The sequence below is a fragment of the Brachionichthys hirsutus genome, chromosome 17, assembly GCF_040956055.1.
Source record: "Brachionichthys hirsutus isolate HB-005 chromosome 17, CSIRO-AGI_Bhir_v1, whole genome shotgun sequence".
Taxonomy (NCBI): Eukaryota; Metazoa; Chordata; class Actinopteri; order Lophiiformes; family Brachionichthyidae; genus Brachionichthys; species Brachionichthys hirsutus.
In genome coordinates, this window is record NC_090913.1 from 11,145,325 (window position 1) to 11,172,477 (window position 27,153).

The window sequence follows — 27,153 nt, forward strand, 5'->3', positions numbered from 1 at the left end:
CCCCCCCCCCCCCCCCCCCCCCCCCCCTCTCCCGGACAGTGGATCAAATAGCAGTGTTCATCCCAATGAAGAAGCCCTCTTGTATTTTTATGCTCTTTGAAGAAAAGGAGAATAAAAAGATATATTTGAGAGACAGATGGTTCTGTGTGAATAATAATAATGAGAATAAATAATTCTAGACATTGAATAAAGGTAAGCTGATTGAGCCTGTACTTTTATGGTTGAGTTCTGGATGTTGTGATGGCTGTCGTGCCATGATTGGGTTTAGGTTGTGTTTCTGCTGTGATGATGCATTCCTGTACAGCTGTGAATCTGAATAAATGTGTAAATTAAACCTTAAATGTCACTCTAAAGTGTGTTTGTTCCAGATATCATGCCTATATTCATCTGTTTTTTTATTGCAACTTGTTGGAGTCCACTGATTTTATGTAGTAAGGCCTCATATAACAAACGCTAGAAAAGGTTATCGACCCAGATTTCCCATACAAAGCTGAAATATTTTTATTGTACTAACTTTGTGGACTTTGTGGTATCTAAATAGTGGCATATTAATAATAATAATAATAATAATAATAATAATAAACTACAATTTTTTGAGGGGGGAGAATTGAAATTGAGGAGTTGCACTGATAATTGTACTACCTTTCCTTTTTTACAATTATTAAATTGTTCGTTGCTAATAAAATCATAAATGTCTTATTGTTAAAAATATTGACTGTTCAATGAAGTATTTAAATGGGGTATCGTGGGAATCTGAGGGAAGGAGAGCTTGCGTGGACAATGGCGACGCAATGGCCCGCCCTTCTCTCTATTTGATTGGCTTAACAATTATCTAGGTCAAATCCAACCAATCATCACATGTCTATACTGTTATAAGCCAATCAGAAGCGGCGTATTTTGTGCTCCGCCTTCTCCGTAGTATGATTCGAAATTTGGCCGGAAGCCTTTCCGATCTACTTCCTTTTGAAGCGGATCTCTCAAACAGCGTGGCAGCAAAATGTTCCGGTTCCACGTTCCAGCGCTTTTTACGAGTTATAAAGCTCCTATCCGGCATCAGAGGACAAATCACGAGCCGGTTAATCAGGACCGGTAAAATGTGAGTGTTGTTTTATGAATGTTTTTGTCATGTTAATAATAGATCACGAGACACCTGGCTGTTCTGCAAGCGCTGCGGTTCCTCGGCCACGCTCCGCCACGTGTTTTACCTGAAGTATGAATTTTATCTTGCCATAAAAACGTGGCGTTCAAATGTACTGCGGTATTTAATCTTGTCGTGTCCTGCTACTGCCAATATTTATTTATTTATTTTGCTTGGAAGTTCTCTTTTTGAACTTTAGGGACAGTAAAAGCGCATGTGTGGTGAACTATTTTTAAAGTTCTTGGATGTATCAATTAGAGTAAAAGTTTAAATTGGTTGACTGGGAAAGATAATTTACTTTTTTTCTTGTTTATATCAAGTGAAGAGACATCTCATTACCGTAATGGACTGTCTTTTTATTCCTGCATGTTGTGGCCCTTCCTGCTCATTTTATTTCCCACACTTATTATTATATATATTTTTTACAAAGAGGTTTATCTTTATTCATGTTTGACTCTTCTTTTTCAGTTAACTTCCCCTCGAGTTGAAGCTGGGGGGGTAAAGGAGCTAGATGGCGCTGTTGAGGCAGACTGAAAACCCCTCTTGAGGACGCCCACCGAGGGTCAAAGTTGACTGCCGTCAGGTGTGAGAGTTAATGAGTTTATATTTTGGGATGAAACTGTTTCAGCCTGTGATGACAAGCTAAAATGAACTTTTCTGACACCTACTATGAGAGCTAAACGTAGCTCCTGATTCTAACCTTGTTTCTGAGGCTCGTGTTTCGCGTCCCGGTCTCCGCCTCAACGCTGACGCCTTTCTAGCTAATTAAATTCTTGTGCTCTTTCTTTCAGCAGGTAAGGAAGATGTAACGGCCAGGCCAGGCCGATCAATATCTTTTAATCGAGATCTGGATGGATTTGAGACGTGAGTCCTTGCTGAACGTTGGCATTTGAATACGTCTTTCCGCCTGTGATGACAAGCTAAAATAAACTTTTCTGACACCTACTATGAGAGCAGGAATCCTGCTCCTGATTCTAAATTGATTCTGAGGCTCCTACTGTCGACTTGTGCGTTATTGATTTTAATTTAATGTGAGCTAAAAACCATTGTGATCTCTCACAGGTGGACTGTGCTGGTCAAGGTCATTGAAAGGGTAAGTCTGCTTGTATTCCAGCAGCGTCATCCTGATCCTACCGAGGATCCGATTTGTCGCTGATCGTTCTCCTGATCGGCTTTTTGTCCTTTTCAGGCTTCCCGGTGTCACCGCAGAGACGGAAACGCTTCCCTCGAGATACTGGAACAAAACGAGGGTGCAGATATCACTGTCAAACTCATTTTGTTTGAATAAAAAATGACTCTTTGAATCACCCTTTGAGTGCTATATTGTAATATTACAGGAATCTTTTGGGATTAGAAGCCTCTGATGCCATAGTGCGAAGATTTTCTTGCATGAAAAGACACAAATTATAATTCAATTGTCCAAGGGACCAGAAATGTTCACTTTTAGCTCCGGAGTCGGACGGACGTGTCTGAACCGTATTCTATATTGACTTGTTAAAGCACTAAGATATAAAACACTTTAAATTTAAGGTGAAGGAAAAGATTTAGAGATTTCACATTCGCACACAGGATTAGAGATTTAAGATCAATTTCTAGTTTCTAGTCTCTCTGGGAGGGGGTCTCTAACGCGCATAACGACAAGCCCCCCCCCCTCCGGCTTGTTTTCCATCTGGAGCGCGTCCTCATTTGCGTGTTTCGTGCCACATTTCCATACGGGTCCGTCCGGCACTCGTTTCACTGTCAAACCAGGCGGCGGGGCGCGTTCCCTCCGCCCAGCGCGCGTCCCGCATCATTCAGCCGCAACCAGGGAGGGGCGCAGAGGAACTCGTGCCCGTCGTGCGCATCCTCGTCTTTTCCTTCCGAAGCCGGTCTCTCTACCGACTCGCGCTTTTTTCGGTCGCTATCGTCGGTGTCTGCGTCTTCCATCAACCGGGCCACCCGCTATAATCGATCATCGGTCCTCTCCGGTAGGCCCTAACGACGGTAAGAGCGCTTGTTCGCGTGCGCAATCACGACACGCGTGCGTTTTTTTTGACTGATAACGGCGGCGTTTAAAGGTACAAAACGGGACATCGGTGGCGGATGAGATTCAACACAACAAACGTTTATTGATCAGAGTTTATTTGTATAAATGTGAGCCCTGATTGGTCGGATGTCTGTAACGCGCGCCGAGGCTACTATGATGAAGGCCTTTTCCCTGGAACAGCTGGCGCCGGCAGGACGGATGCTGCTGGAGGAGAGCAGGCCTGCGATCCATTAAAGGATGAGCAGGATGCGGGGAGGGGGGGGGGCAGGGAAAGACAATTCCCAGTGGGGGGGGGGGGGTAAAGTGATCCGCAGCCTCTCTGAACTCTCATCCGGGCCTGCTGCTGTGGCGGGGGTGGGGGGGGCAGCAAAGGCAAATGTACACAGGTGGATTTATTTTACTGTTTAAAGTCGATCCTGCTGCTCCGAGCGGCGGTTTCCACCCAGGGAGTCTCAGGAAGGACTCGGATCGAGTAGGAAGCGATACGACAGAGTCGTCCTTTATTCTTCACGAAAGCTCTGATCAGACGTCGCTCGTCTTCCTCGCGTCCCTCTGTTGCGTGTTTCTCATGCGTGTCCCTCCCTCGCGTGTCCTGCAGGAACATGGAGGAGCTGGACGTCCCACAGATGAGGAGAGAAGTGGAAAGCCTCCAGTATCAGCTGGCGATCAGCAGGGAGAAGTCCTCCATCACTGTTACCGAGTGAGTGCTACACGCACGTGCACGCGCACACACACGCACACTGTGCACGTTGCGTCTGTGCTGACCAGGCGCATCGTCTCTCGCAGGCTGGTGAAGTGGATCGAGGGTTGCGTTTGTGACGATCCGTTCCTGAACCCGGAGCTGATGAGAGCCAACCCCTGGGTGGAGAAGGGCAAGTGTGTGATCCTCTAATGGGCGCACACACACACGGATACATATAACCCCCCCCCCCACACACACACACGGGTACATATAACCCCCCCCACACACACACACACGGATACATATAACCCCCCCCCCCACACACACACACGGATACATATAACCCCCCCCCCACACACACACACACCATCACGGATACATATAACCCCCCCCCCCCCACACACACACACCATCACGGCTACATATAACCCCCCCCCCCCCCCCACACACACGCACGGATACATATAACCCCCCCCCACACACACACACACACACACACACACCACTCTCATGTCGTTCTCTCTCACACACACGCATTATTGCTGTTATTTATTTGGAGACTCCTGAATGCTTTTTATTTATGTCAAGACTACTGTGTGTGTGTGTGTGTGTGTGTGCGTGCGTGTGAGAGTGTGCGTGTAGCACCGAGTAGCTTTCTACAGGTTTGTTTGGATGGACTGCAGAGGAATGTTCAACAACACCTTTTTATTGGCTCTTTACACTGTCAATCAAAAATAAAGACTGTTTTGAATTTAACAGCCGGATCCTGTGGATTTATTTCCCCGCGCTCGTGTGTGTGTGTGTGTGTGCGTGCGCGTGACGCGTCACAGCAGCTCTCTGATGTAGACGCTCCGTCTGACGGCGTTGGACATGCCCTCGTTGAAGCGGAACCACACGTCGCTGTCGCCGACCGCCGTTCCCATCAAAAGAACCGGACACTTCTCGCCTGTGAAAAAAGATCATCCAGTTAGTGACCTCATCACCAGATAATCCAATAATCCACCGACAGGAAAGTGATTGAAAATCATTTAAGTAATTATTTAACCGGGATTCAAGCTAACAATCGTTTACTTAATCAATCTGGTGATTGTTTTTTTAATGAATTGATTGGTCCATATAGCTTTTTTTTTCTCATCTGGTCAGAACATTTCCGTTCTTTTCGCGCTGATAGCTGCATGCGGAGAGGCGGAGCCGTCTTTAAATTCCGACCACGATTATATGGGGGGGGGGGGAGGGGCGTGTCTGTAGCAATAGCATTTAGCTGATTCAAGCTATTGAAGTGAACTCCATCCATCCAGTCGGAGGTAAAAACGACCGGCGAGGCTTCAATGATCAAGATTACTACTTTCGTTGATTGGAGTTCTAGTTTTGTGATCGATTACATCAGAGTTTAAGAAAACATGAACTCATCGGGATTTAAAAGTAGAAGACATCTTAATATTATGCTGGATAAACATTATATAGACCAAAAATAAACATTCAGTTCATGAGCGTGAATGATTTGACATCGCGAAGACAGTGAACCTCCAGGGGAATCGGGATCATTATGGTCTGTCGTCATCCCCGCTCTGACCGAAAAACAGCCGCCGCTCTGCGCTTCCACCCCGATCGATCAATTTCAGGGAAGCGGTACTTTCAGGAAGGTGTGGTGGTTTTAATGGATCCACTTTTAACCGCAGTGACGACAAGGCGCCGAATCGCCTCCCCCGCCCCTGCTTTTCCAAAGATGCAAAGCAGGAACTCCAGGTATTTCGGAGGAGCGAGGACGAGCTCCCTTCCTCTGTTGTTTTATAAAAACAGAAGTCTTGTTTCTTCCCTCCTGAAGCTACTTTTTTGTCACACTGACCGCCACTTATGCATACCGTTATGCAACACGCATCCCTGAAGCCCTCCAGGCATTTTTGGCCTGTTTTCTCTAAAGGGGGACGTCACACTGTACCTGTGTCCGAAGACGGCGGCGGTCTCTGAGGTTTGGGGACGACGGCTCGGCCAAAAAAATCCACCTCTGGCTGCAGAACGCAAAAAGGAGGTCAATCAGTCAGTTTTAAAAACGTCCTCTACCTCGAGGACAAAAACGGCGACTGATCGCTCAAACACTCCTCATTAGCCTCATTTCCGGGTCCTCCGTGAGGAATTGTCACCTAGTGACTTCTCATTATCCTCATTTTTGGCCTCGAGAGGCTCATTAGCATCATTCACGCGTGGCGGCTGCTCTCTGGCGCCCCCTAGAGGTGTGACACTTGGCACGTGACTCGGGACAGGAGAAAGACCCCCCCCCCCCCCCCGACTCACCCGGGTCTCCACTGTCGTCTGCTTCACGATGTTCTCCAGCCTCTGCTGGTGGTTCCTGGTCGCCTGAGGGCCGGCGCTCTTCTTCTTCTCTTCCTGTTCCTGCGTCGCGCAGAACGCAGCAGGTTATTAGCACCCAGAACGCCGGCCTGGCGGTCTGCACAAGGACGCCGTTTGTGTGCTTGAACGCTCACCGCCGCTGGGTTCCTTTGCCGCACCAGCTGCTCGGCTCTCCTCATCTTCTCCTGCTCCATCTCTCTGCTGATGGTTTGCTTGGCCTGGTACGTCAGCTGGCGGCGCGGCGGCAGGCCCGGGTACTTCACTACCTCCTCAACACGCCTGCAAACGCACACCAGACGAGTAGTTGTACACAAACAACAATCTAGAGTACCAGTTCATGAATTAGAGCCGAGAGCCCAGACATGATGCATCTGATCCGATTCCATCGTTCAGGAGGCGGGACGCGTGTCCTCTCTAATGCTGTCTTATAACGGTCCTTTAAATTATGCTTTCTAGATCGGCAACATCAAAGTAAGAGTTTTGTTAGCAACTTTTGAAGCGTGCAAAATATCATCTAATCGACAAAAGTCAGGAATATCGTGCAAATCTTTCCATTTATGAAATGTGCATATAATTAAAGTTCATTCTAGTTACCTTTCTGACATTCAGAATAAAAATGCAATAAAAAACCAAAGATAAAACCAATGAATAAAGATAAATAAAGGTAAGATGATGAGTTCAGGCGCCTCTAAGCTGGTAAAAAAAAAAGCAGCCACGTCAATTCTCAGGGAAAATATTCCTGAAAATAAAGGAGCAACTGCACCGACCAATCAACACTGCGCCGAAACAGGAGCAGTCCAAACTAATCCGCCTGCGGGAACGTTAAACGTTTACGTCCACGAAGGCTTGGCGGCGTGCGGCGTCAGAGGGTGGCGTTGTGATGCGCTAGAGAGGGCAGGTACAGGAAGGTGTAGATCAGCAGGAGCAGCAGCAGAGCCACAACCAGAGGCAGACACCAGTCGTTGGTCACCAGCACGTGGTCGCAGCGAGCCTGCAGGAAGGAGCCCCCCCGGGCGGGCGGCTCCTCCACGCTGTGGCCCCGCATGACTGATGGTTATCCCATCCCACGGACACGGGACCGTTCCCAACAAACGAAGGCGGAAAATGAAAAAAAAAAAAAACACTCCCGAATTCAAAACCAAATATTCTCAGTCCTCAAATATCTCCTCGTGTTTCCTCCTCTTCCTTGTTGCTCCGTCCGCCTGAACCCCGCGAGTGAGACTTTTACCTCGCAGCACACACACACACACACACAGACACATCAGGCGTTACGGGGATTAGTCTCTAAGCCTCCCTGCGGAGCGTCACAGTGCAGACAGGAGCAGTGACCTTCAACACCCCAGGAGCACACATCCGTTCAGCGGCCCGAGTGTGTGTGTGTGTGTGTGCGCGCGCACTCACGGCTCCAGCACGTAAGTGTACTGCCCCTCCGGCGTGCGGTCCTGCCTGTACGAGAGGTTGTACGCCAGCATGGTGTCGATCAGCTCACGCATCTGCTGCTTCTCTCTGCTGCTGAACAGCTGCGGATTCACCTGGAGGAGAAACGGATGAACGGATGACATTGAACGCAGCGCATCACACCGTAGCTCACGGGCCGCTTTGTGCACGCACGGGCCGTAGTTTGGGACAGATGATGTCGAGCAGCAGGGTGAGCATGTCCAGGTTCAGGCTGAGCTGGCTGATCCTCGCTCGGGTGCGCGCCGGGATGTCGGCCAACATGGTGGACAGAGCGTTCCTGCTGCCGAGGAGCCGGGAGGAGGCCTGGAGAGGAGACAGCAGAGACTGCCCCATCTGCTCGCCACGTCGCCGCGTGACGGTGCACGGTGGTTCTCGGGTACCTCGTGCTGGCTGTGGGGGTAGCTGATGCGGGGCACGTGGGTGTGGGCGAACAGGAAGTGGAAGGTGACGGACAGGAAGGGCAGGTATCTCATCAGGGAGAAGTTCTGACAGTGCAGAATGACTTGATTCAGCCTGTCTGCGAAGGAGAACCAATCCAGGGCCTCGCATACACTCTGCAGGTTGGGATCCCTCACCCGCATGGACAGGTAGTTATCATGCAGGCCCTGAGGAGAGGAGAGGAGAGGAGAGGAGAGGCTCACGTCAGACTCAACAGCCAGAGTTTCTTCTCCCACCACAGGTGCGCTCAGTACCTGAGAAACCTTCTCATACTCGCCACTCGAGGACGCCAAGAGCAGAATGTGCTGAAACCTCTGGGCTCCTGACCCGGAAGCCTCTTCGAACCCTTCACCGATTCGCTTCCTGAAGGGACGTCGTCCAGGAAGTAGAACATGGCAACAGATGAACGATAGCGTCACGTGTCATTCGACGGATATTTCATCCTCGTTCCTTTGCCGTTTACAATTTCACAATCACAACTGAGGAATAGAAGGCGCGCTGTACCGTTTGGTGCGCGGTAGCTGGAATATTTCTTGCCACAGGTTGAACAAGCCTTTGTTCTGGTCTTTCTGCCCCACAGAAACGCACTGGATTGTCCTCATGTCCACCTGCTTGTGGCCACGACCATGAAGGAACTGGACAAAGAAACGAAACCGCACGCTGTGATGCGTCGTAATGAACCACAAGAGGCAGCGGGTCTCCAGGTCGCTGCCCCCCCACCTGCAACGTGTTGATGCAGGCCCTGATGTCATTGTCGGTCTTCTCACACAGCGACATCAGAGTGCCGGCGTCCGTTTTCATCCCCTGCCGGAGCGAAATCTGCGAGAACAAACTTGCGTGAGATCGGGTTTGCTTTGCTCGTGCGATCGGCCGTGCACCTTCTGCGAGCGCGTTCACCTCGGCCAGTCTCTGCGCGAGACGGGAGGGCTGAGTCTGGGGGAAGGTCAGCAGGAAAGCCTGCTGCCTGAGAGGCCTGAGCGCCGGGACATACCTGGGAGGAGCGAGCGATAATCAGATGAAGGGGCACATTTGGAAAAATCTGGCGTGTCTTACAGGTCATTGCAGATGCAGATGATTGGTCGAAGGAGGAGGGACTCCTTCTTCTTCTTCTTCTTTGCGCTCTCTGTACCGGCCTCGGCGCCGTGTCCGTCCTTCCTGTTCAGCATCCCTAAGAGAATGTTGATCGCAGCCTGTCAAAAGGCGACAGAGGAGAGAAGACCTTCACATCAAAGACTCACAGAGCCAACAAGCACTCGCGGCGATTCATCTTTTTATTAACGTGCTCCATCGCACCGCCGGTGCCCCGTCGATCTCGTCGATAACGAGACAGTTCGGCATCTCGTTGGATCCCAAGACGGACTTCATCTGCGTTGCCGTGTCGACGCGTTTCTGGAACACCTCGGCGCTGCGGTCGTCGCTGCGGAGAGATAATCGTTACGAATGAGGTCACGAGAGGACTGCAGTAATCCTGACTCGCACGCGGGTTTCATTTAGTTCAGCTAACCTGGCGTTGATTTCCACCACATTGTACCCAGCATGCTTTGCTATAATATGAGCAAGGGTGGTCTTCCCCAACCCTGGTGGCCCAGACAACAATGCCACCTACAAAAGGTCAGAAATATATATATTTATACATATATTTTTAAACGAGTTTGAACTGAAATGTGTCGACATGAGTTGACCTTGAATTTGGGCCGTTTGTGCTGGTCCAGTTCCGCCTCCAGAAGCTCCTCGGTCATCTCGACCTTGCTCTTGAAGCGGTTTGTTGGATTCTGATTGCTCTGACTGGGTTTGAACGAGCTCTGGTTGGGAACCTGTCTGTCAAAGCGGACCAGGCGGGTCTTCCTTTCTCTCCCAAACACAACCGTGTCCCAGAGTTTCAACCACTTGAGCAGACAGCGGTTGGTAAACTATAAGAACAAACGACTGGCATCAGTGCAAGCTACTACTACTACTACTGGTACTACTACTACTACTACTACTACTTCCTACTCTTCATGCTCTTGTGTTGGCGTTGGCTTACGTCATCGCTGAGAAGCTCCGTGTAGTGTTGGGGTGAGAACCTGTCCACCCACAGTCGAGACGCTCTTCCTTCCGTGTCCTCGGGGGGGTCATTCTCTTTATTTTCTATGTTTTCAGACTCCACAAACGCATCGTTCACATTCCTGGAGTGTGAAAATGTAATTTATTTATTTTTTAAAGCAAGACATGTGATCAGATTTTCGATTGGTGAAAGACAGGCGGGGAGTTACCGGTCCAGCAGCTCCGCCAGACGGCGAGATTCTTCCAGAGCCTGACGGTAATGCTGCATCACGTTAAAGAAATAGAAAAACCACTGACTGAATTGAAACGGTCAAATTTTCTACAGTTCTTTTCAGTGGTTGTACTAATAAATCGATGTATTGATTTAAATAATGGGCTACTAATAAAGTTATTTGTCACTCACACGCTCTGCCGCTTCTTCCCTCAACACACTTATCGGCAATGCCAGCAGCCCCAGTGCACCCTGGGAGTTGGGTACAATTCTGGTATCCACTACCTGGCAAAAAAAACAAACAAAAATACAAATACAAAGAAATACAGACATAAACGGTGCAGGAATTGAACATCGGATCTTAACAAGTAATTCCAAAACATATTTTGAAGCATGACAAACGAAAATCTCAGGAGTTTAACCCGTGAACCGGCGTCTTCTTTTTGTCCGAGGTAGACGCGAGTCCCCGATGAGTCAGTCACACTGATGTACTCTCCCTCTAAAGGAGGCCGCCTAAGGGCGTGAAGCGATGTTGGCGCCTCTCTGGGGGGTCGTCTGGGCGTCTCTGGAATAGCAGCAAAGCCACTGATGTCCAGCACAGCCGGGGTTGACCTAAAACACGTAAGATGTACACTGGTCAAGCTATAATAGGTGAAAATATATTACTGTAGAGAAAATGTATGTCTTTAAATGTGTCTGAACAGTAGTAAAAAAAAAAAGTGGTTTAATGTCTCCTACCGGAGAGTGCGACTGGGTTCATACTGCTCTGGAGAGGACGGAGGTGTGATGTCATCACTCCGCGCCAGGGCTGCGTTGTTCTGCTGATCCCGGTGCGAAGAGTCGAAAAGTCGCTTGACCACTCCTGCATCCTGCTTCAGTCGCTTCGCCCTGGGGGCTGCGAGGATGGAGTCGGGTTAGACGAGAACGCATGACGACAGGAAGACAAGCGGCCCGGCCCGAACTCACTGCTAGGCTGGTCATCCAGGACCAGGAGGTGCTCGACGTCAGAAAGGTCATCTCCTGCAACATGTCTCTGACGTTTGCCCTGCTCTGGGGTGTCTTTTGGGGAAAGACGTAAACATATAATTAGTATGTTACATAATTAATTAACACATTCCTGCTTCCACTGCTGTCTGACATTTTTTTTAGAGCCTAATTCGTAAGGTCTATGAATCCTGCACCCTACTTCCCAGATAAGTTTAGGAGGGTGTTAGCTTTTTAGCTAGCTCGTCCTCACCGCCGTCCATCTGAGCCAACACTTCCAGCTCATCCGCGAACTGCTCCTCGAAGTCATCCCGGATGTCGAACAGTTCGTCGTATTCGTCCATATCGTTTCAGACAGGTCGGCGTCACGACCGGAGACTTGCTAATTTACTCAGGCGAAATGCGAACAAACGTTAAATACGGTACTTCCCTCATAAATCGTAGTTTCGGTAGCCGCTGGCGAGTGGCGAGCACATTTCCCGGCAATTTTTTGTTGTTGTTATGTTTCACTTCCGGGTTACGCCGATCGCTGTCCCGCTAATTGGCTATTCAACTCATCTCCCATCATGCATCGCGACTGCCAAATGAAAGACATGTCTGATTCGGACTGAAGGTGGCGCACGACGCAAGGTGAAGCCAGATCACGGTCAGAATATAAAGTACGGAAGTGAATAATTAAATATGTGCATATATTATCTGAGAACACATAATTGTGTAATAAAAGCCGGACCATTGAGAGAAAAAAATACGAATATCATGCAGCCCAATGTTTTCATAAATGTGCATTTTCTTATATTAAAAGCTAACATTATATATATATCGTTTTGATGTCTTTTTATCTGGAGCTTTTAACATATAGAACCTGTTTTCTTTTCAAGCTTTTACATTACGGCGTCGGCTGAGATTGATGATGATGATGTGCGTGACGTCACGCTGTCCCATCGCCGCCATCTGCTCCTTATAGCAGACAAACACCCGGTGCGTTCGTAATTTAACATCGGCCTAATTTGTCGCTTCCTCTCCGACTTCCCGGCCTCTCGTGTGTCGCTCAGTGAAAAATGCCCAATGTGTAAAAAATAAATGAATGAATAAATGAAATGAATGAATAAATGAATTAAGAATGGCCCCGCGGCAGGATGGGGTTAATTAATTAATGGTCACGATTAATCTATTTCACTTGAGAACGTGGATGCGAACTTTTTGCAGAGAATCCGGCGAGTTGCTGCTTTGGAAATAGTTCCAGGTGTATTTTTTTATATATCCAGGAAGGAATCATTGTAATGACACTATCTCCACTTTAACCCTTTCGGTGCTTTGGTGCGCACCATTCAGCCACTTACCAGCAGGTGTTCTGCGTCGTTAGACGCTAATGACGAGAAACGTGTCATCCACAATGATTGACCGTCTGAGTGTGTGCGCATCAGCGCGCACTCTGGTCCACGGGAGCATCTGTACTCCACCGCGCACTCCATTATCCCCTAACACGGAGCGCGTGTCAGCGCCGCATGGGTGCCACATTAAGGCGATGCGTTCGATCATTGGTTCCTTGGGGGGGGGGCTGCCGCCCTCCTCACACCTTCACCAAACGCTGACAGAGGAGGAGAGGTCGGCTGCAGAGGGGAGCTTATGTGCTTTCTTTTTTGTGATGTTTTGGGAGTTTAAGGTGTTTTGCAAAGGCTGCAAGGGTTAGAGACGACAGGTGTGCGCGCGTTTGTGTGTGCGTGTGCGCGCGCGCGTGTGTCCAGGTCTGTGAGAAAAGGAAAGGGCTGCGTGTCTTTAAGCGTCCGAACACAGAATGTCGAACACCACCGCCAACTTCTACGAACTGGCTCAGTCCTTCACCATCTCCGACATCATCGTCATAGCAACGTACTTTCTCCTCAACCTCGCCGTCGGCATCTGGGTGAGAGTCAGACTCTGTGAGTGTGCGTGTGCGTGTGCGTGTGGATGCTGATTTGTCACTTTCCTCCCACAGTCTTCCTGCAGGGTGAGCAGGAACACGCTGAGTGGTTATTTCTTGGCTGGACGGGACATGGCCTGGTGGCCGGTGAGTGATTGTGTGTGTGCAAAGGTCAAATAGAGGTCATTATTGACGGTCACTTCTAAAGTAAGCTGGTATTTGGGTTTGCTCACAGACTGCTGGATGTAAAACTGTAAATAGGAAGTCATCAGGTATTGAAACGCGGCTTCCGTCTCGGGTTTGCGCAGATTGGAGCGTCGCTCTTCGCCAGCTCGGAGGGTTCGGGCCTCTTCATCGGTCTGGCCGGGAGCGGAGCTGCTGGAGGGATTGCTGTCGCAGGCTTCGAATGGAACGTGAGTAGATCCTTCATCGGACAAAGCATTGTGGCAAGTTATTGTCTGGACTCTGGACTGTACTGCAAGACGTGCGTCCTCCTCTATACCAGCTTGTTGCAGGCAGGGCGCAGCAGCAGGGAGTTGCGCGTCATCCGGATGGTGCGCACTGCGCAGAAAAGAAGCGTGCAGAAACTGCGCAAAAGATTTGCACGCGATCTTTGCAACTCTTGTGAAGACAATCCGGTCAAACTGTCTTTGTGTCTCGTTTCCTTCCTTCCCACAGGCCACTTACGTGTTGTTGGCGCTGGCCTGGGTGTTTGTGCCCGTCTACATCTCCTCGGGGGTTCGTTTGTGCGCGCGCGCGCACACACACACACACGCACGCACACACACAGAGTCACACAGCGCTTGTTGCGGCTGGTTCAGCAGGTGCATGAGACTTCATGACTCACCTTGAAATTCCACAACAGGGTGTTTCACCACAGACAACACACTGTATAAAAATGTCTCTTAATAACTAAGACCATAAATTATTGCATGAGAAAACACATTAACTGTTTCCTGGCTCGTCACACACACAATGCATGCGTCCATATAATTGCTTCCTCTGCGCCGCCGCGCGGTGTTGAAATGTGTGTGTGTCCAGATTGTGACCATGCCGGAGTACCTGGGCCGTCGTTTCGGCGGGGAGCGGATCAGAACCTACCTGGCTGTCCTCTCGCTGCTCTTGTCCATCTTCACAAAGATCTCAGTACGCCGCTCCGCCTTTGGCTGCAGCTCCAGACGCGTGGCTCGCGGTGCTGACAGGTGTGTTGTTGTCTCCACCCCCAGACTGACCTCTACTCGGGAGCCTTGTTCATTCAGGTGTGTCTGGGATGGAACCTCTACCTCTCCACCATCCTCATGCTGGTGGTCACTGCTCTCTACACGATCGCAGGTATACCGCACAACGAAATCTGTGCTGGCATGCGTCTCCAAAAACAAACAACACACTCGCTTCCTTCTAGGTGGCCTTGCTGCCGTCATCTACACCGACACCCTGCAGACACTTGTGATGATAATAGGAGCGATCATCCTCACAATCACAGGTGTGTGTGTGTGTGTGTGCACAACTAAACATGAAAGAAAACACGCACATCTGTCAAAAGTTGCTCGGTTGGAGTTGTGTGTTCCTGGTTCACAGCCTTCAACAAGATTGGCGGGTATGACAACCTGGAGCGCATCTACAGCCAGGCCGTGCCCAGTAAGATCATTCCCAACAGCACCTGCCACCTGCCGCGCCACGACGCCATGCACCTGTTTCGAGACGCCGTCACCGGAGACCTGCCCTGGCCCGGCATGACTCTGGGGCTCACCATACTGGCCACCTGGTACTGGTGCTCTGATCAGGTGCTTTCATGAACAAACACACACACAGAAAAAGGTGCAGGAAAAACAAGTAGACTGCAGTTCCTGTATTGGCCACTAGAGGAGATCACCGAACTGACATGAAATTGTAAAAACGTTTCCACTTCACAGGGAGGTTCAGATCTTATATTCATATATTTGACCATTAAAAGGATGCGAAATGAACCAGTCTTTTTCCAGTTGCATTTTTAATTGTTGAGAGGAACGCACTGATGCCAGCACATTGAGTCCAGCGGTCTATTTGTACAGATGTGTGTGTTCGCTGGATAACAGCAAATATGGGGTTAGTTAAAGTCGAACTGCGAAAGGGAAAGAAATGGCAAACAGGTTTGGATCTTGGTCTCGACACTCCAGGAATATTAGACGGACAGTGTTTACATGGCCAACAACGAACTTTACACCTCATTGTACAATTTCTTTTTTTTTTTTTTTTACTTGCACTAGTCGATCCAGTTCATAATGTGGCTGCATCCACAAATCCCATCATAAAATAAACCCCATCGGCTTGACGCTCATCTTCCAAACCCACTGAGAGACTTAAAAACTCTTGTCTGTACTTGAACGCAAACATCAAATGTCAGACATTCTCTTTTGGCCCAATGCCAATTTAAAAAAAAACTTAAATATACACCAGCTATCCTCACCTGCAAAGTTAATCCAGTATATCTATCCCAAAGATGTGAAAGACATCACCACAGTAGTACGACCCGTCAACAACAACAACGTCACACCGTATGACTTGTTGATGCGAGGAAGATATGTGAAAACAGCACAGTAGAAAATCAGGAAGATTAAAAGCCGTTGAGGTAGCGACATCTGTTTAAAGGGTCGTTGACAATACTGACGTGTTAGTTCACTGACCTGACGAATGTTAAAATCTGCTTAGTACCAACAAACGACCCTGCATCTGGTATAACCCTAATCACTATTCATTGATAAACGAATTGGGGGGGAGGGGGAGGGGTTAGTGTTAGAAAAAAGTGTGTCGTTACGCTTCCGTTTCCACACAGATTCTACACGACGTATCTTTTTCAAAGCACTCTTGCATCACATCAAATGTTTTGTTGTGGGCTTTTGCCCAAATCCAAAAACACGTAAAAAGTAACTCGCAACACTAAAGTCGCCCAAAAGGTGCGAGTGGTTGCTCGTCTTGTTTGCTCTTGGGCCTGTGATGAACCGGCGATGGGGCGCCTGTCACCTGGGACAGGCGCCCCCCGCCCTCACGCCATCCCACACGAGACTAGCGGCTACTGGCAATAGTTTATCGCCTCCCAGATATCAGCCTCGGAAAGCAATTACCGGCAGACGGGCTACTGAAACCGTCCAATCAGAAAGCTTTCAGCCGAAGGCGTTGGATTGAAAGGCGACTTGATTAGCCGAGAGAAAACACCTCCTAAATTCACAACTAAATGCTTCCTGCTTCACTGTTTGAAACAGGAAGTGACATTCCTTGAGTCACCAGCTCCTTAGAAGGAAGTGTGCATCGTCTTCAGAAACGGAATGTACCCCCCCCCCCCCCCCCCCCCAGCTCTACTTATCGGTCTTGTTATTTTGGAATGATTTCCTCTGCGATGCTCCAACTCGTGCCCTCAAGTGCCTTAAACTGTTCAGCTTAGAGAACGAGACTCCCAGCAGCCCCGAGGGGTTGGCTGGCAGCGGCGCCGGGACATGATCCATTTTCCTGTAATTTGGGCTGTGGCGCCGTGGCGACCGACCGGAGCGTGTTTCCGCATGCAGCGGCGCTGAATCGCCTTGCAGCATTTGACCATCCGAGTATCGGTATCCTCCAATCGCAGCGGCGGGTTGAAAGCTTCCAGGTTTGGACATGACCGCCTTGTCTCCTCCTCTCTGATGCGAATTACGACCAGGAGATCTCGACGCCTGGAACAGCTGGACAGAGAGAGGACACGGAAAGATGAGGAGGACATCGTGGAGTCTCCAGATGATCCCATTTCATATTTATTCCAAAACATTAAGGAGAAAAATCTCTCTGATGTTTGACAATAGCTGGAAATGACTCATGTATACATTCTGTACGAATTAATTAAGCATTCAAGCCTGAGGTTAGCCAGCTGAAGCTAACCAGCCTGAGGCATCCTTCCAGATGTTTGGCTTTTATAGCCAGTGTTGGTAGGCTAGGTCAAGGCAACCGGAAGATCCCCTGGAGAACCGCTCACAACAATTGTAGCATGTTTACGGTGGTTATTTGTGCCTTTAAATGTTTATTCTAATCACTTTTAAGGCCCAGCTGGTGCATTTAGGAATGCATACATGCAGATGTTTTGATACAATGTTCTTTATAATAAGTGTATTATTTTTCTTGCTCTTCATGCAGGTGATCGTACAACGGTCCCTGTCTGCTAAGAACATGAGTCACGTCAAAGGAGCGTCCATCCTCGCTTCCTATCTGAAGATGCTGCCCTTCATCTTCATCATCCTCCCTGGCATGATCAGCCGAGCCCTCTATCCAGGTGCGTGCACGCTCGTAAAAAGGGCAGGTTTCCTGTAAATCTGCTGCAGGTAGAGGCTTGATTTCGCGCCACTGGTGAAACACACCTGTCGTTCACAGGAGCGCGTCTGAGCTTTTGTTTTTGTCGGTGATTAGTCATGAAGTCTGAAAGGAGTTCGATTATTATTGCATTTACGAGTCACGATTATCCCAGGCAACTCGCAGCAGATAGTTCTACGGAAGGATCCTTTAGTTTTGCAATTTCCTAAAAAGCACAGAGACGTCATTTCAGTTCAAAACCAAAAACACGTGTTTCAAATAATGATGACGATTGACATTTTTTGCTGGAAATCTTCCCCTAAAATAGACAATATGTTAGTTGCTGTTTGAATTCAGAAGCCTCTACTGGACGCTCACCTGTCCTATGTGCCTGTGCGGTGAGGGGTGGGCTTGTCTGCGGTTGAGTGGGAGGGGCTCCGGTTGGCTGGGCTGCCGCAGATCCAGCATGCTCTGGGAAATACGAGCCATCATGTTGATTCCGTCGCTTTGGCGATGCCCCCGACCTGACCCTGTGGTCACCCCGTTGGTCAGTGGGTCCGTTGGCTCCGGCTGGGCACAGTCAAAGAACTCCTCTTCAGAGGCGGTCGAAGCGCTTGATGGATTCTCATTGGCTGCTCGGTCACACAGGACCTTGGTGCTGTCCTGGCTGCCTTCGTCGTTGCTGCCGGAGTCCCTGGCGTTGAGCTTCGACGGCAAGCGGCCGCGGGCCGGCGCCGGTTCCTCCTGGCTTCTGCTTTTGCTCAACTTGTCTAGATTTTCCACTTGGTCCGTTTTCATTAAGGTGACCTGCGGTTGGCTGGGCTGCTCTGAGGAGGCGGGCTCTAGGACTAAGTGAAGTGTACGGGGCTTCGGTACGGGGGGCGGAGCGCTCTGTGGCGGTTCTTTAGCATCGTCTACAGCAGCAGCGTTAGCCGGCTGGGTGGGGGCGGGTCCGCTCAGCTTTTCAGCATCTTTAGCGGCAGGTGTGTCTGGCAGCTGGGGGGGCTCGTTGGAATCTGTTGCCTCATTTTGCTTGTTATTCAGAGCCGAGTCTGCTTCCTGTTCGGCCGGACTGACAGTAGCACCCCCAGAAGGCCTTTCTTCAGCCCCCGCCGCGTTTGCCTCCTGAACAGCAGCAGGTTCGGCCTTTGCCGGCAGCACCAGCGGCGAGCTGAAGCGGATCGCCTGGCTGACCTCGAACCTCTCCGACCTCTGCAAGTGAACCTGATTGGCTTTTTTATCATCCCTGATGTTGATGAATCCAATCACGTCGCTCGGCGGATCTGGCTCTGGCCAGGTGGGCAGGTACGGGATCAGGTAGGCTTTCTCCATATTGGCCAGCGCCGGATGTATGGCTGGCTCTTCGACGACATTCTTAAGACGCGCTTTCATCGGTTTGAGTCCAGTGGGATTCTTGTTGCTGGAATTCTGGTCAGAGGAAGACGGACTCGGGGTGTGGTTTCCTGAGGCGACCAGGGCATATTTGGGGTTGATAAACTTCCTAGCGTTAGCGGTTGACAGGATAGCCGGAGCAGCCTGAGGGAGCGGGTCGGGGACCGGTTCATCCGCCATGGGGACCTTACTGAGAGACACGCTTCTGGAAGTGAGGTAAAGGTCCTGAAACTGCAGGTCGAAGGTCTCGACCGCTTGTCCTGTGATCACGGTGATGAGGTTACGGTCCAAACGAGACGAGGACCAGGTGAAGCTGGAATAACACGAAACATGTATCGGTTGTTATAGAGAGAATAAACGCAGAAGCTAACGCTAACTTCATTTGAAAGATGCAGCAGGCATCGGAAATCACTCGGAGTGCAGAGTAAGCGGTTCTCTGAGGGCTTTTACAGCCGCAGCTGGAAACTGGGTGAGGCCGAATGGAATGAGTCTGTGGCGGAGCAGATGGGTTTAAGGCCATTCAACCAAAACAAAGAGCTGAAAGATAATAAGAAAGGTTCCCGGGACTGTTTAAAGGCACAGAGACGAAACGCGCTGCTCACCTGTACGAACCCGAGATGGCCCGATCGCCGTCCACCAGGAGGAACCTCTGGCTCAGTGATCCACGCACTTTCTGCGCCGACCGTGTGAAGAACTCCACGCCGCCGCAGCAGCGCACACGCAGATTCTACACAAACACGCACACACACACACACACACACACAAAGACAATAAAGCACTAACTTTTAATGGAGCTGCACAGGAAGTTAGATTCAACAGGTCGGAGCACAGGCCGTCTGCATCGTGCAGCCTCGTGCGACACGCCCTCCCGTTTGTCTCTGCTGTTGCCATGAGGTCATCGCCGAGCGTTGTCACGCAGGTCCGTGTTCAGTGTGAATCTCGCACGAGACGTTAAGCATGGCGTTCAGAGACGGAGGCGGCGTACGAGGAAGAGGAAATGAAAACGCAGCGAGAGCGTTCCGGGTTTACCCCGACCCCCTGCAGCACGGCGCTACCTGGCCATTCAGCACAAAACATTTTCATTATGTCGTCACCACCCAGACCGGTTGAACACGGGGAGACAAAGACTAACGAACGACCCGACTCGCACGCCGTGTCACGGCCTGCAAGCGCTTAACTGTCATGTCATGTGACCTTCCTTCACCTTTAGGCAATACGTTTTTAATGAAAACATATTTGAAGAGTTGGAGCATGATGTTGTTTTTATATTGGCTGTATATCCAGACGTCCTCCTCCCCCCCCCCCCCCCTAACCAGCTTATCAAAACATCACCTGTGTGTGTGCACAGGTGTGTTTGGTTCCAAACCTTCAGGTGTCCACGGTGCATGTCGGCTCTGCCGCACATGGACAGGAAGCAGGCGACCGCAGCCATGTCGATTATTATGTACACGGGGACTTTGCGTCTGTAGGCCGCGTCCATCAGGTCCCGGAAAATATCCACGTCTGTAAACACGTCCATCACCACGGCGATGACCTGCACGCAAACAAATGTCAACGAACCCGCGAGGGCGAGTTAGTTCTTTTTTATTAAAATCCTCAGAAGATAAGAGACGAGTTTAACGGAAAGGTGTCCTGGAAGCAGAACAAACAAATTCTTATGGAGTATATCCGTGCATGCTTTTAATTCTATATGTGGAGCAAACCTGGACCGGTATGTGTTCCATCTGAAGCCAGATTAAATCACTTATCTAATCATTTAATCCATTAACATTTAAGACTCATTATGTTGGAAGCATCCATTTAAATTCCTCGCTGTGACACGAAAATGACGCACCAGCAAAACATTTAAACGGCGTGACGCGCCACGCAGGCCGCACCTTATTCCACGTCACTCCTCCAAAGCCTTTGTGAGAATAAAATACTTTATAATGGGATTAAACTACACATCTCTTTTTTGGGGGGGGGGGACTCATCCTCTCATCCTTCACTGCCTTCACCTTCTGCGCTCCTGCAATGGTCTTGCGCACCACCTCCTTGATGTGCGTGTACCCGTCGGCTGGAGGTTGCGTGTGCACGGTGACCCGCGTGACCCCTCGGTATGAGATTGCGTCGGGCCAGCCGAGGTCCAGCTCCGTCACCGAGGCTTCGGACCGGTCCGGCCAGTACTGGAGCGACACGTTCCCGTCCGCTCCATCTTCGAAGGACCCCGGGGTGGTGTTCCCCGGGCCCGGTGTCTCTGGCTTCTGGAGATGCTCGTGCCCGGGCCGGTAGGCCTCGGCTCTCTGCGCAATGCGCTCCTGCTCCGGCTCCGAGAGGAAGTCCCGGACGCTGTGTTTTGTAACGTAGTCCGTGAACGCATCGCGGCCCCGGGAGACGAGCGCCTCGACCGCCAGCCGCTGCTCCTCGCTGTAGAAGAACTCCGGTTTGCCCTCGTTCACGCGCCAGTTCACGTGATGGTTGTCCAGACACTGGATCTGAGACAGCGCCATGACGTCACGCGTGTGTCCACCGGTCAGCCAAAGGTTAAAAGGTTAATCCGCTCTGACCCAGTTTCCATTTGTTGGTCCGAAGGGCCAAAGTTCAAAAAAAAAAAAAAAAAAAGTTCTGTCAATCCATGATTCGTCCGCGTGACCGTGAGCTCGTGAAAAACGGGGAAACGGAAACTTTCCTCCGGTAGCGACGGAAGAGCGAAATAAACAGTTCCACAAAACGAACACCAGCTCAGGTATCAAATTACTAAACCACAGGTGATGTTAGAACAAAGCTTCTCGTGGGGAAGCCACGCCTTTCACCTGGCCCGTCACCGGAACCGTCTTCCCCCGGTTCGGCTCCCCCCGGCACCGGCGGACGTGGGAGCTGACCGGAGCCCGAGCGCGTGTCTGCCGCGGAGAGTCGCACCGAGTCACGAGGACCCGTGAGCGGAATGAGAACCGCTCTGCCGGTCTCTCAGCTGCTAACAAAGACGCGACTGTTCGATTCCCCGCAGCACGAAAAACTGTTGCGAACTTTCCACGCGACGCGCGAGACTCGAGTCCACGTCGGCGTCCCACCCGCGCCCCGCGCCCCCCCCACCGTCGGGAGTCAGACTCTGGAATTTCGGGAACGGAAGCTGTATCACTCCTCGGGGGGGGGTCCACAAAGGGGGGGTGTCCGGTCGTCGGTTGGGAAAAGACAGAAAGACAGGCTCCAAACTCCACCCTCGTCCCAGCGCGGGCGGAGCGTTATTACGCAGTGTTTACGCAGTCATTACGCAGTCATTACGCAGTCATAACGAACCAAAACGTTATCGTTTTGTTCTGCGGTGAGATAATGACTCCACTTTTACTCTGAATTATAACATTACTTGACTTCCTCGGGGTTTTTAATTCGTTAATAGTGATAGTGACGTGGCGGCAGTTTTTTTTTTTTTAACCCTTCCCTGGAGGGGCTGCTGGATTTCAGGAAAAAAACATTGTGTGAGGAAGAAGTTTGTTCTAATTCTAAATTAGGATTAAGAGTTTTACTTAAAAAAATAAAAAATAAAAATACATGTGTATAAAAAGGAAATACTCTTTTTTCCTGTGTTCTTTTGAAAAGACGAGAAGTATTTCAGCTCAGGAGCAGAAACTGAACGGAATGTGTGAGGAGGTGTTGTTGGTCCTCCGTCTGCGGGTGAATGACCTTCCAGCGGTTGCCTCATGTTTCAGACTCGGTCGGATGCGTGGATCCAGAGGAGTGCGTGAAAGTGTGCGGGGCAGAGGTCGGATGCTCCAACATCGCCTTTCCCAAGCTGGTCATTGAGCTCATGCCAAGCGGTGAGAATCCATCCCTCATTCCAGATGTGCTTCTTATTACCTCCACGGAGGAGAATCTGTCTTACCAAGACACTGTGGAATTCATGTGTGTGTGTGTGTGCGTGTGTACGTGTGTGTTTCAGGCTTGCGTGGACTCATGATAGCGGTGATGATGGCTGCTCTGATGTCATCCCTCACCTCCATTTTTAACAGCAGCTCCACGCTCTTCACCATGGACATCTGGAAGAAACATCGGCCGCGGGCCACGGAGAGAGAGCTGCTATTGGTCGGCAGGTACGGCGCACACAAAGGGTCACGCCTGCGGAGGAGGTGTGTGTGTGTGTGTGTGTGTGTGTGTGTGTGCAGAGGCGGTGAAGGCGGTGTGCTCTCCGTTCCAGGATCGTGACCGTGATCCTGGTGGTGGTCAGCGTGGTGTGGATCCCCATCCTACAGTCGGCCAACAGCGGCCAGCTGTACATCTACATCCAGGCGGTGACCAGTTACCTCGCTCCGCCCGTCACGGCCGTCTTCACTCTGGCCGTCTTCTGGAAGCGGACGAACGAGCAGGTGATGCTCTGAATCCCCAACTTTATTTAAAATGTCTTCGCTTTGTTTACTTCATTAGTTTCTAATTCTAGTCTGCTACGTTTCATGGGAATCCGTCACACACACACAACGACCATTTACTCCACGCTTCAGAACCTTCCGGAGCGTCCGGCGTTCTCCTCCTCGCTCCTGGTTTCTCTATTTTATTGGCCTCACACGGATCCGGCTGCCCTGGATATCGACTTTCGCTTGTCATAAACCAAAGAGATTGCTTCAGGCTGATTAACTGTGCGTTAGTAGAGAAAGTGTGATCAGCAGCGATAACGCAAGAATGTGTGTCAGTCCAGAGTTCCTAACGTGTTTCGGCACATCGTCCCCACTGCAAGTAAAGACCAGCCCACTGGGTGTGTCGGCTCTCTCTCTGTGGACGTGTTGTTTAGCTCTGAGAGCAAAGAGGAATGTGAGAAGGGAAGGATTTTCATGATTTACTGTAAATAATGTTTGACAGTGGATTTGAAAAACATCCCTTAAATACACAGGGTCATTAAAAAAAACAATATATGGATTTTTTTTATTTTATTTGTCCATATAAACACTGTACAGCCACATCTCTGTAAGAATCCTAATCATGTTATAACAGTGTTATAACCTCACACTGCAGATATCAAACAATACAGACACACTTCCCTAAAGACTTAACTTGTTTCTCTTAAAGACTCCCATTAACTCATATAATTACAATAGAAGAGAAAGGGAATAACGAGGCAAATAGAGGCGCGGCTGTTTGTTTTGTACACCGAGCCGATCGTTTTTTTTTGTCGGACTGCACGGATCACATTTCTGCCTGAAGGAGACGCGAAAGCACGTGTGTGCACTTAAAGAAGACACGACGGGAGGTTAAGAGATCAGGGTGCAGGGGAAGTGAGGGCGTGGACACCGGACCCGCCCAGCGGTGATCCTTAAGGCCCCCCCCCCCGGGGGTCACCGTGTCGTAACCTCTTTGTGTGTTCAGGGCGCCTTCTGGGGCCTGATGGTGGGCTTGGTGGTGGGCGTCTGCCGGATGGTGCTGGAGTTCGCCTTCCCACCTCCCAGGTGCGGCGTGCTGGACTCGGCCCCCGCCGTGCTGCGCGGCGTCCACTACCTCCACTTTGCCATCCTGCTCTGCGGGCTCACCACCGGCGTGATCACCGTGGTGTCGCTGCTCACGCCTCCGCCCACGCTCGAACAGGTGCGCACACACACACACAGACTCAATCAACCCAGCTCATGGGGTCAATAAAGGAGATTGTGTTTCTCTCCCTCAGGTGTGCAACCTGACCTGGTGGACTCTGACTGAAGAGCCACAAAGAGAAGTCCCTCTCCAGAAGGTGTCCTCTCTAGGCCACCGTAACTCCCAGGGTGAGAGCGAATATTCTGGTGTGAATCCAGCCGTCATGTGACGAACAAGTCGGAGTAACTTCCCCCCCCCTTTCCAGGCTCCGAGCCGACCAGGCGGGCGACATGCAGTCAGGGCAGGGGACTGTGCGTCGTGGCGGCGCGCCGATCGTTAGAGACTCCAGCTCCCAGAGTCCTTAGCGTCAGAGAGAGCGTTTTCTGGTCCAGGTTCTGCTGCGTCAACGCGCTCCTGGTGGTCGGCATCAACGTCTTTCTCTACGCATACTTTGCTTAAGTCGTAGTTCGTATAGCTTCAAGTTTAATATGTTCATCTTCAGCTCTCCTTTCAGATGCTAATATATATATAAATAAAGAAGAATGTCATTGCATCAGTTTAAATAAAGTTTAAGGTTTGTATTCACAAGCGCAGTCGGAGCTCAAAGTGAATCCAAATGCAGAAAAAAAAAAAAAGAAATTCACTCTGTCATCTGCACAGTCATTTCAGAGGATGGAGACAAACACAAAAGAGAATTAAATTATATTTAATTCACTTTTAATTGTTGTGTTGTAAACTTAAAGATAGTCTACAATAAGAATAAACACAATTTATACTATCCAATACGAATATACACAACGAGCCGAGACAACCGTGACGTCAGTAGTAAAGCGGCTGCACGTATTCTGGTGGGAACACCCCCACCCGGCCTCGACAGCGGCCCCTCCAGCGCCGCGAGCTCGAACAGTCCAGCAGGTCGATGACGTCGCCACGCAGGAAGTGGAGGTGGGAGCTCTGTGGGGGGGTGTAGTCGCAGAGGGCGTGACCCAGGCGAGGCTTCTGCAAACAGACATAAAAATCAAACCAACGTGTTTCAGAAGACGGTTAAAGGGGCTCCTGTGATGCGTCCGTACCCCTGAGACTGGCTCCAGGGGAAGGGGGGGGGGCGGCGTTCCTTCCGGGTGAGGGTGCGGACGGGCTTCCTGAGAGCCGCTTTTATAAGGGTTGGGATAAGGGTTGGGTTCAGGCCCAGGAAGCAGGCGAGGGGATGATGGAGGGTCTCGGAGGCAGATGACCGTCTCCACGGCGATGCTGTGGCTTCTGTAGAAATCCACCAACCGGTCGAGGGAACAGAAGGACTCGTCCCAGATGCAGTACCGCCCGGCCCCCTCCAGCACTCGGAAATGCTCCACCCTATTGCCGTAGCTGAAATGAAAGGAAGCTTTTGAATCAAACAATTTAATTATTTGAAAAAGCTTTAAAAAAAAAAGTGAATCATTATAAAATGTGATTTATTTGTGGAGAATTGAATGAAATGCGGCTTCTCATTAACTTGTCCTGGACGCCACCGCCCCCTCTTGGTCATCCTGAATATTACACTGGATATAAAACACAATAAAGCTCTAAATTCAGACAGATGTTCCGCATAAAAATGTGAATACGTACACCTGAATTCTGCGCGCACGTTTTTGACGTGTCAGTTGCGTAATGTACCTGTATTTAATTAACTATACCCAGTGGTGTTACGCAATGCCCTGATTATTGAGCACATTTAATTTACCCTCACTGATTAAATGCCCCACCTCACTTTGGTGACCTAGATAAGACAAACACATGCACACACGCACACACACACACACCAGCTGTTATATTTTTAGTGCAACATTCTCACAGAACATAGATTCACGCGGCACTTTCTGTCAGGAAGCAGAAGATTCTCTGTAAAACGGAGTAAAGACTGTTTGATCTCTAAATATAACTGATGCACAACACGGAGAGGTATTTGTGTAATAATAACACAACAGAGGGATGCTGTGACAGTGTCAGAATCAACTCAGTGATGCGTTCACTGACCTCACGGAGACAGAAAACTCTCCCGGAGCCGATTCGCTCTCCCTCACCATGAAGACTCCAGCGTCCTGGCAGCGCAGACGCTTTTCAGCCTCGAGTCTGGACACCCGTCCTGCAAACCAGCTACGGAAATATGCAAGCAAGTCAAACACATACTGACTTCACGGGTCACTGAGAATTAGAACGTTAAATGGGGACCTCTTTGAACCTCACAAATACATTAGATACTCAGCAGCCATAAAGGCTCATATGCAGTTCAAATAAGACACAAATATGACATTATCGTCACAAATCCATTTTTACGGATAAGGAAGAAGGGAAATGTAGTTCTCCGGCACGTAGCCGCGCTTCCCCCGGACCTCTACTGTGAACCAGCAGGAATCGTCCTCCATTTCTGTCACCTACAGAGACACAAGTTTGCTTAAGATGCAAACACACCTTCTGCTCCTCTTAAAACGTGAAAGCCTCACTCTCACCTTGACGACGTCCCCCTTCCCGAAAGCTGATCTCATCTGCTCCCGATGCTGTGAACGAGGAGAGCCACCGCCTCCATGATGAAGAGGAGAGCGGAGTCAGGCTGGAGAGTAGCTTCTCCTCATGGGGGGGGGGGGGGGGGGGGGCGCAGGCGTGTGATTGGAGCACAGCAGGACGATGACAGGATGTCGGACATCCTGCTCGTGAGTTAATCCTCTCTTTTTTTAAA

General features: G+C 50.1%; 5 protein-coding genes, 1 long non-coding RNA gene and 2 other non-coding genes across 9 annotated transcripts; 5 read left to right on the forward strand and 3 right to left on the reverse strand.

Annotated features, from left to right (window-relative positions):
* Positions 1 to 955: 955 nt before the first annotated feature.
* Positions 956 to 2,446, forward strand: LOC137907107 (uncharacterized). 2 transcript variants are annotated; one of them, XR_011105918.1, is made up of 5 exons: positions 956 to 1,096; positions 1,607 to 1,721; positions 1,930 to 2,002; positions 2,201 to 2,231; positions 2,328 to 2,446. It is a non-coding gene; the product is annotated as an uncharacterized lncRNA (long non-coding RNA). The 2 variants fall into 2 exon arrangements; XR_011105919.1 differs by having other exon boundaries at positions 1,933 to 2,002.
* Positions 1,765 to 1,854, forward strand: LOC137907195 (small nucleolar RNA SNORD60). Its single transcript, XR_011105926.1, has one exon. It is a non-coding gene; the product is annotated as a small nucleolar RNA SNORD60 (small nucleolar RNA).
* On the forward strand, positions 2,043 to 2,132 carry LOC137907196 (small nucleolar RNA SNORD60). Its single transcript, XR_011105927.1, has one exon. It is a non-coding gene; the product is annotated as a small nucleolar RNA SNORD60 (small nucleolar RNA).
* A 1,320-nt stretch (positions 2,447 to 3,766) lies between the features above and the next one.
* On the forward strand, positions 3,767 to 4,056 carry LOC137907085 (guanine nucleotide-binding protein G(I)/G(S)/G(O) subunit gamma-13-like). The gene is made up of 2 exons (XM_068751394.1): positions 3,767 to 3,864; positions 3,951 to 4,056. The coding sequence occupies exons 1-2, from the start codon at positions 3,767 to 3,769 to the stop codon at positions 4,054 to 4,056; spliced, it is 204 nt and encodes a 67-aa protein (XP_068607495.1).
* Positions 4,057 to 4,445: 389 nt separating this feature from the next.
* Positions 4,446 to 11,673, reverse strand: chtf18 (CTF18, chromosome transmission fidelity factor 18 homolog (S. cerevisiae)). The gene is made up of 22 exons (XM_068751161.1): positions 11,583 to 11,673; positions 11,312 to 11,395; positions 11,084 to 11,240; positions 10,768 to 10,957; positions 10,538 to 10,630; positions 10,344 to 10,396; positions 10,115 to 10,256; positions 9,774 to 10,001; positions 9,596 to 9,693; positions 9,385 to 9,508; positions 9,145 to 9,281; positions 8,989 to 9,082; positions 8,812 to 8,910; positions 8,596 to 8,726; positions 8,346 to 8,454; positions 8,034 to 8,258; positions 7,807 to 7,956; positions 7,597 to 7,727; positions 6,330 to 6,474; positions 6,139 to 6,231; positions 5,786 to 5,855; positions 4,446 to 4,792 (listed from the first exon to the last, which is right to left on the reverse strand). Exons 1-22 carry the CDS (start codon positions 11,671 to 11,673, stop codon positions 4,671 to 4,673), a joined length of 2,766 nt encoding a protein of 921 aa, XP_068607262.1. The 3' UTR covers positions 4,446 to 4,670.
* Positions 11,674 to 13,124: 1,451 nt separating this feature from the next.
* Positions 13,125 to 24,935, forward strand: slc5a10 (solute carrier family 5 member 10). Its single transcript, XM_068751125.1, has 15 exons — positions 13,125 to 13,232; positions 13,305 to 13,376; positions 13,538 to 13,642; positions 13,908 to 13,967; positions 14,271 to 14,375; positions 14,456 to 14,561; positions 14,632 to 14,712; positions 14,808 to 15,013; positions 17,367 to 17,502; positions 22,598 to 22,705; positions 22,828 to 22,978; positions 23,083 to 23,251; positions 24,243 to 24,458; positions 24,535 to 24,628; positions 24,706 to 24,935. Exons 1-15 carry the CDS (start codon positions 13,125 to 13,127, stop codon positions 24,897 to 24,899), a joined length of 1,911 nt encoding a protein of 636 aa, XP_068607226.1. The 3' UTR covers positions 24,900 to 24,935.
* Positions 16,562 to 21,470, reverse strand: fam83gb (family with sequence similarity 83 member Gb). The gene is made up of 5 exons (XM_068751124.1): positions 20,909 to 21,470; positions 20,278 to 20,445; positions 19,514 to 19,638; positions 17,898 to 19,224; positions 16,562 to 16,921 (listed from the first exon to the last, which is right to left on the reverse strand). The coding sequence occupies exons 1-5, from the start codon at positions 21,398 to 21,400 to the stop codon at positions 16,562 to 16,564; spliced, it is 2,472 nt and encodes an 823-aa protein (XP_068607225.1). The 5' UTR covers positions 21,401 to 21,470.
* A 324-nt stretch (positions 24,936 to 25,259) lies between the features above and the next one.
* Positions 25,260 to 27,003, reverse strand: LOC137906926 (GRB2-related adapter protein-like). Its single transcript, XM_068751224.1, is given in 7 exon segments — positions 25,260 to 25,446; positions 25,647 to 25,805; positions 26,454 to 26,573; positions 26,754 to 26,851; positions 26,927 to 26,944; positions 26,946 to 26,985; positions 26,987 to 27,003. Coding segments are annotated over 7 exon segments (639 nt in total).
* Between the last annotated feature and the right edge of the window lie 150 nt (positions 27,004 to 27,153).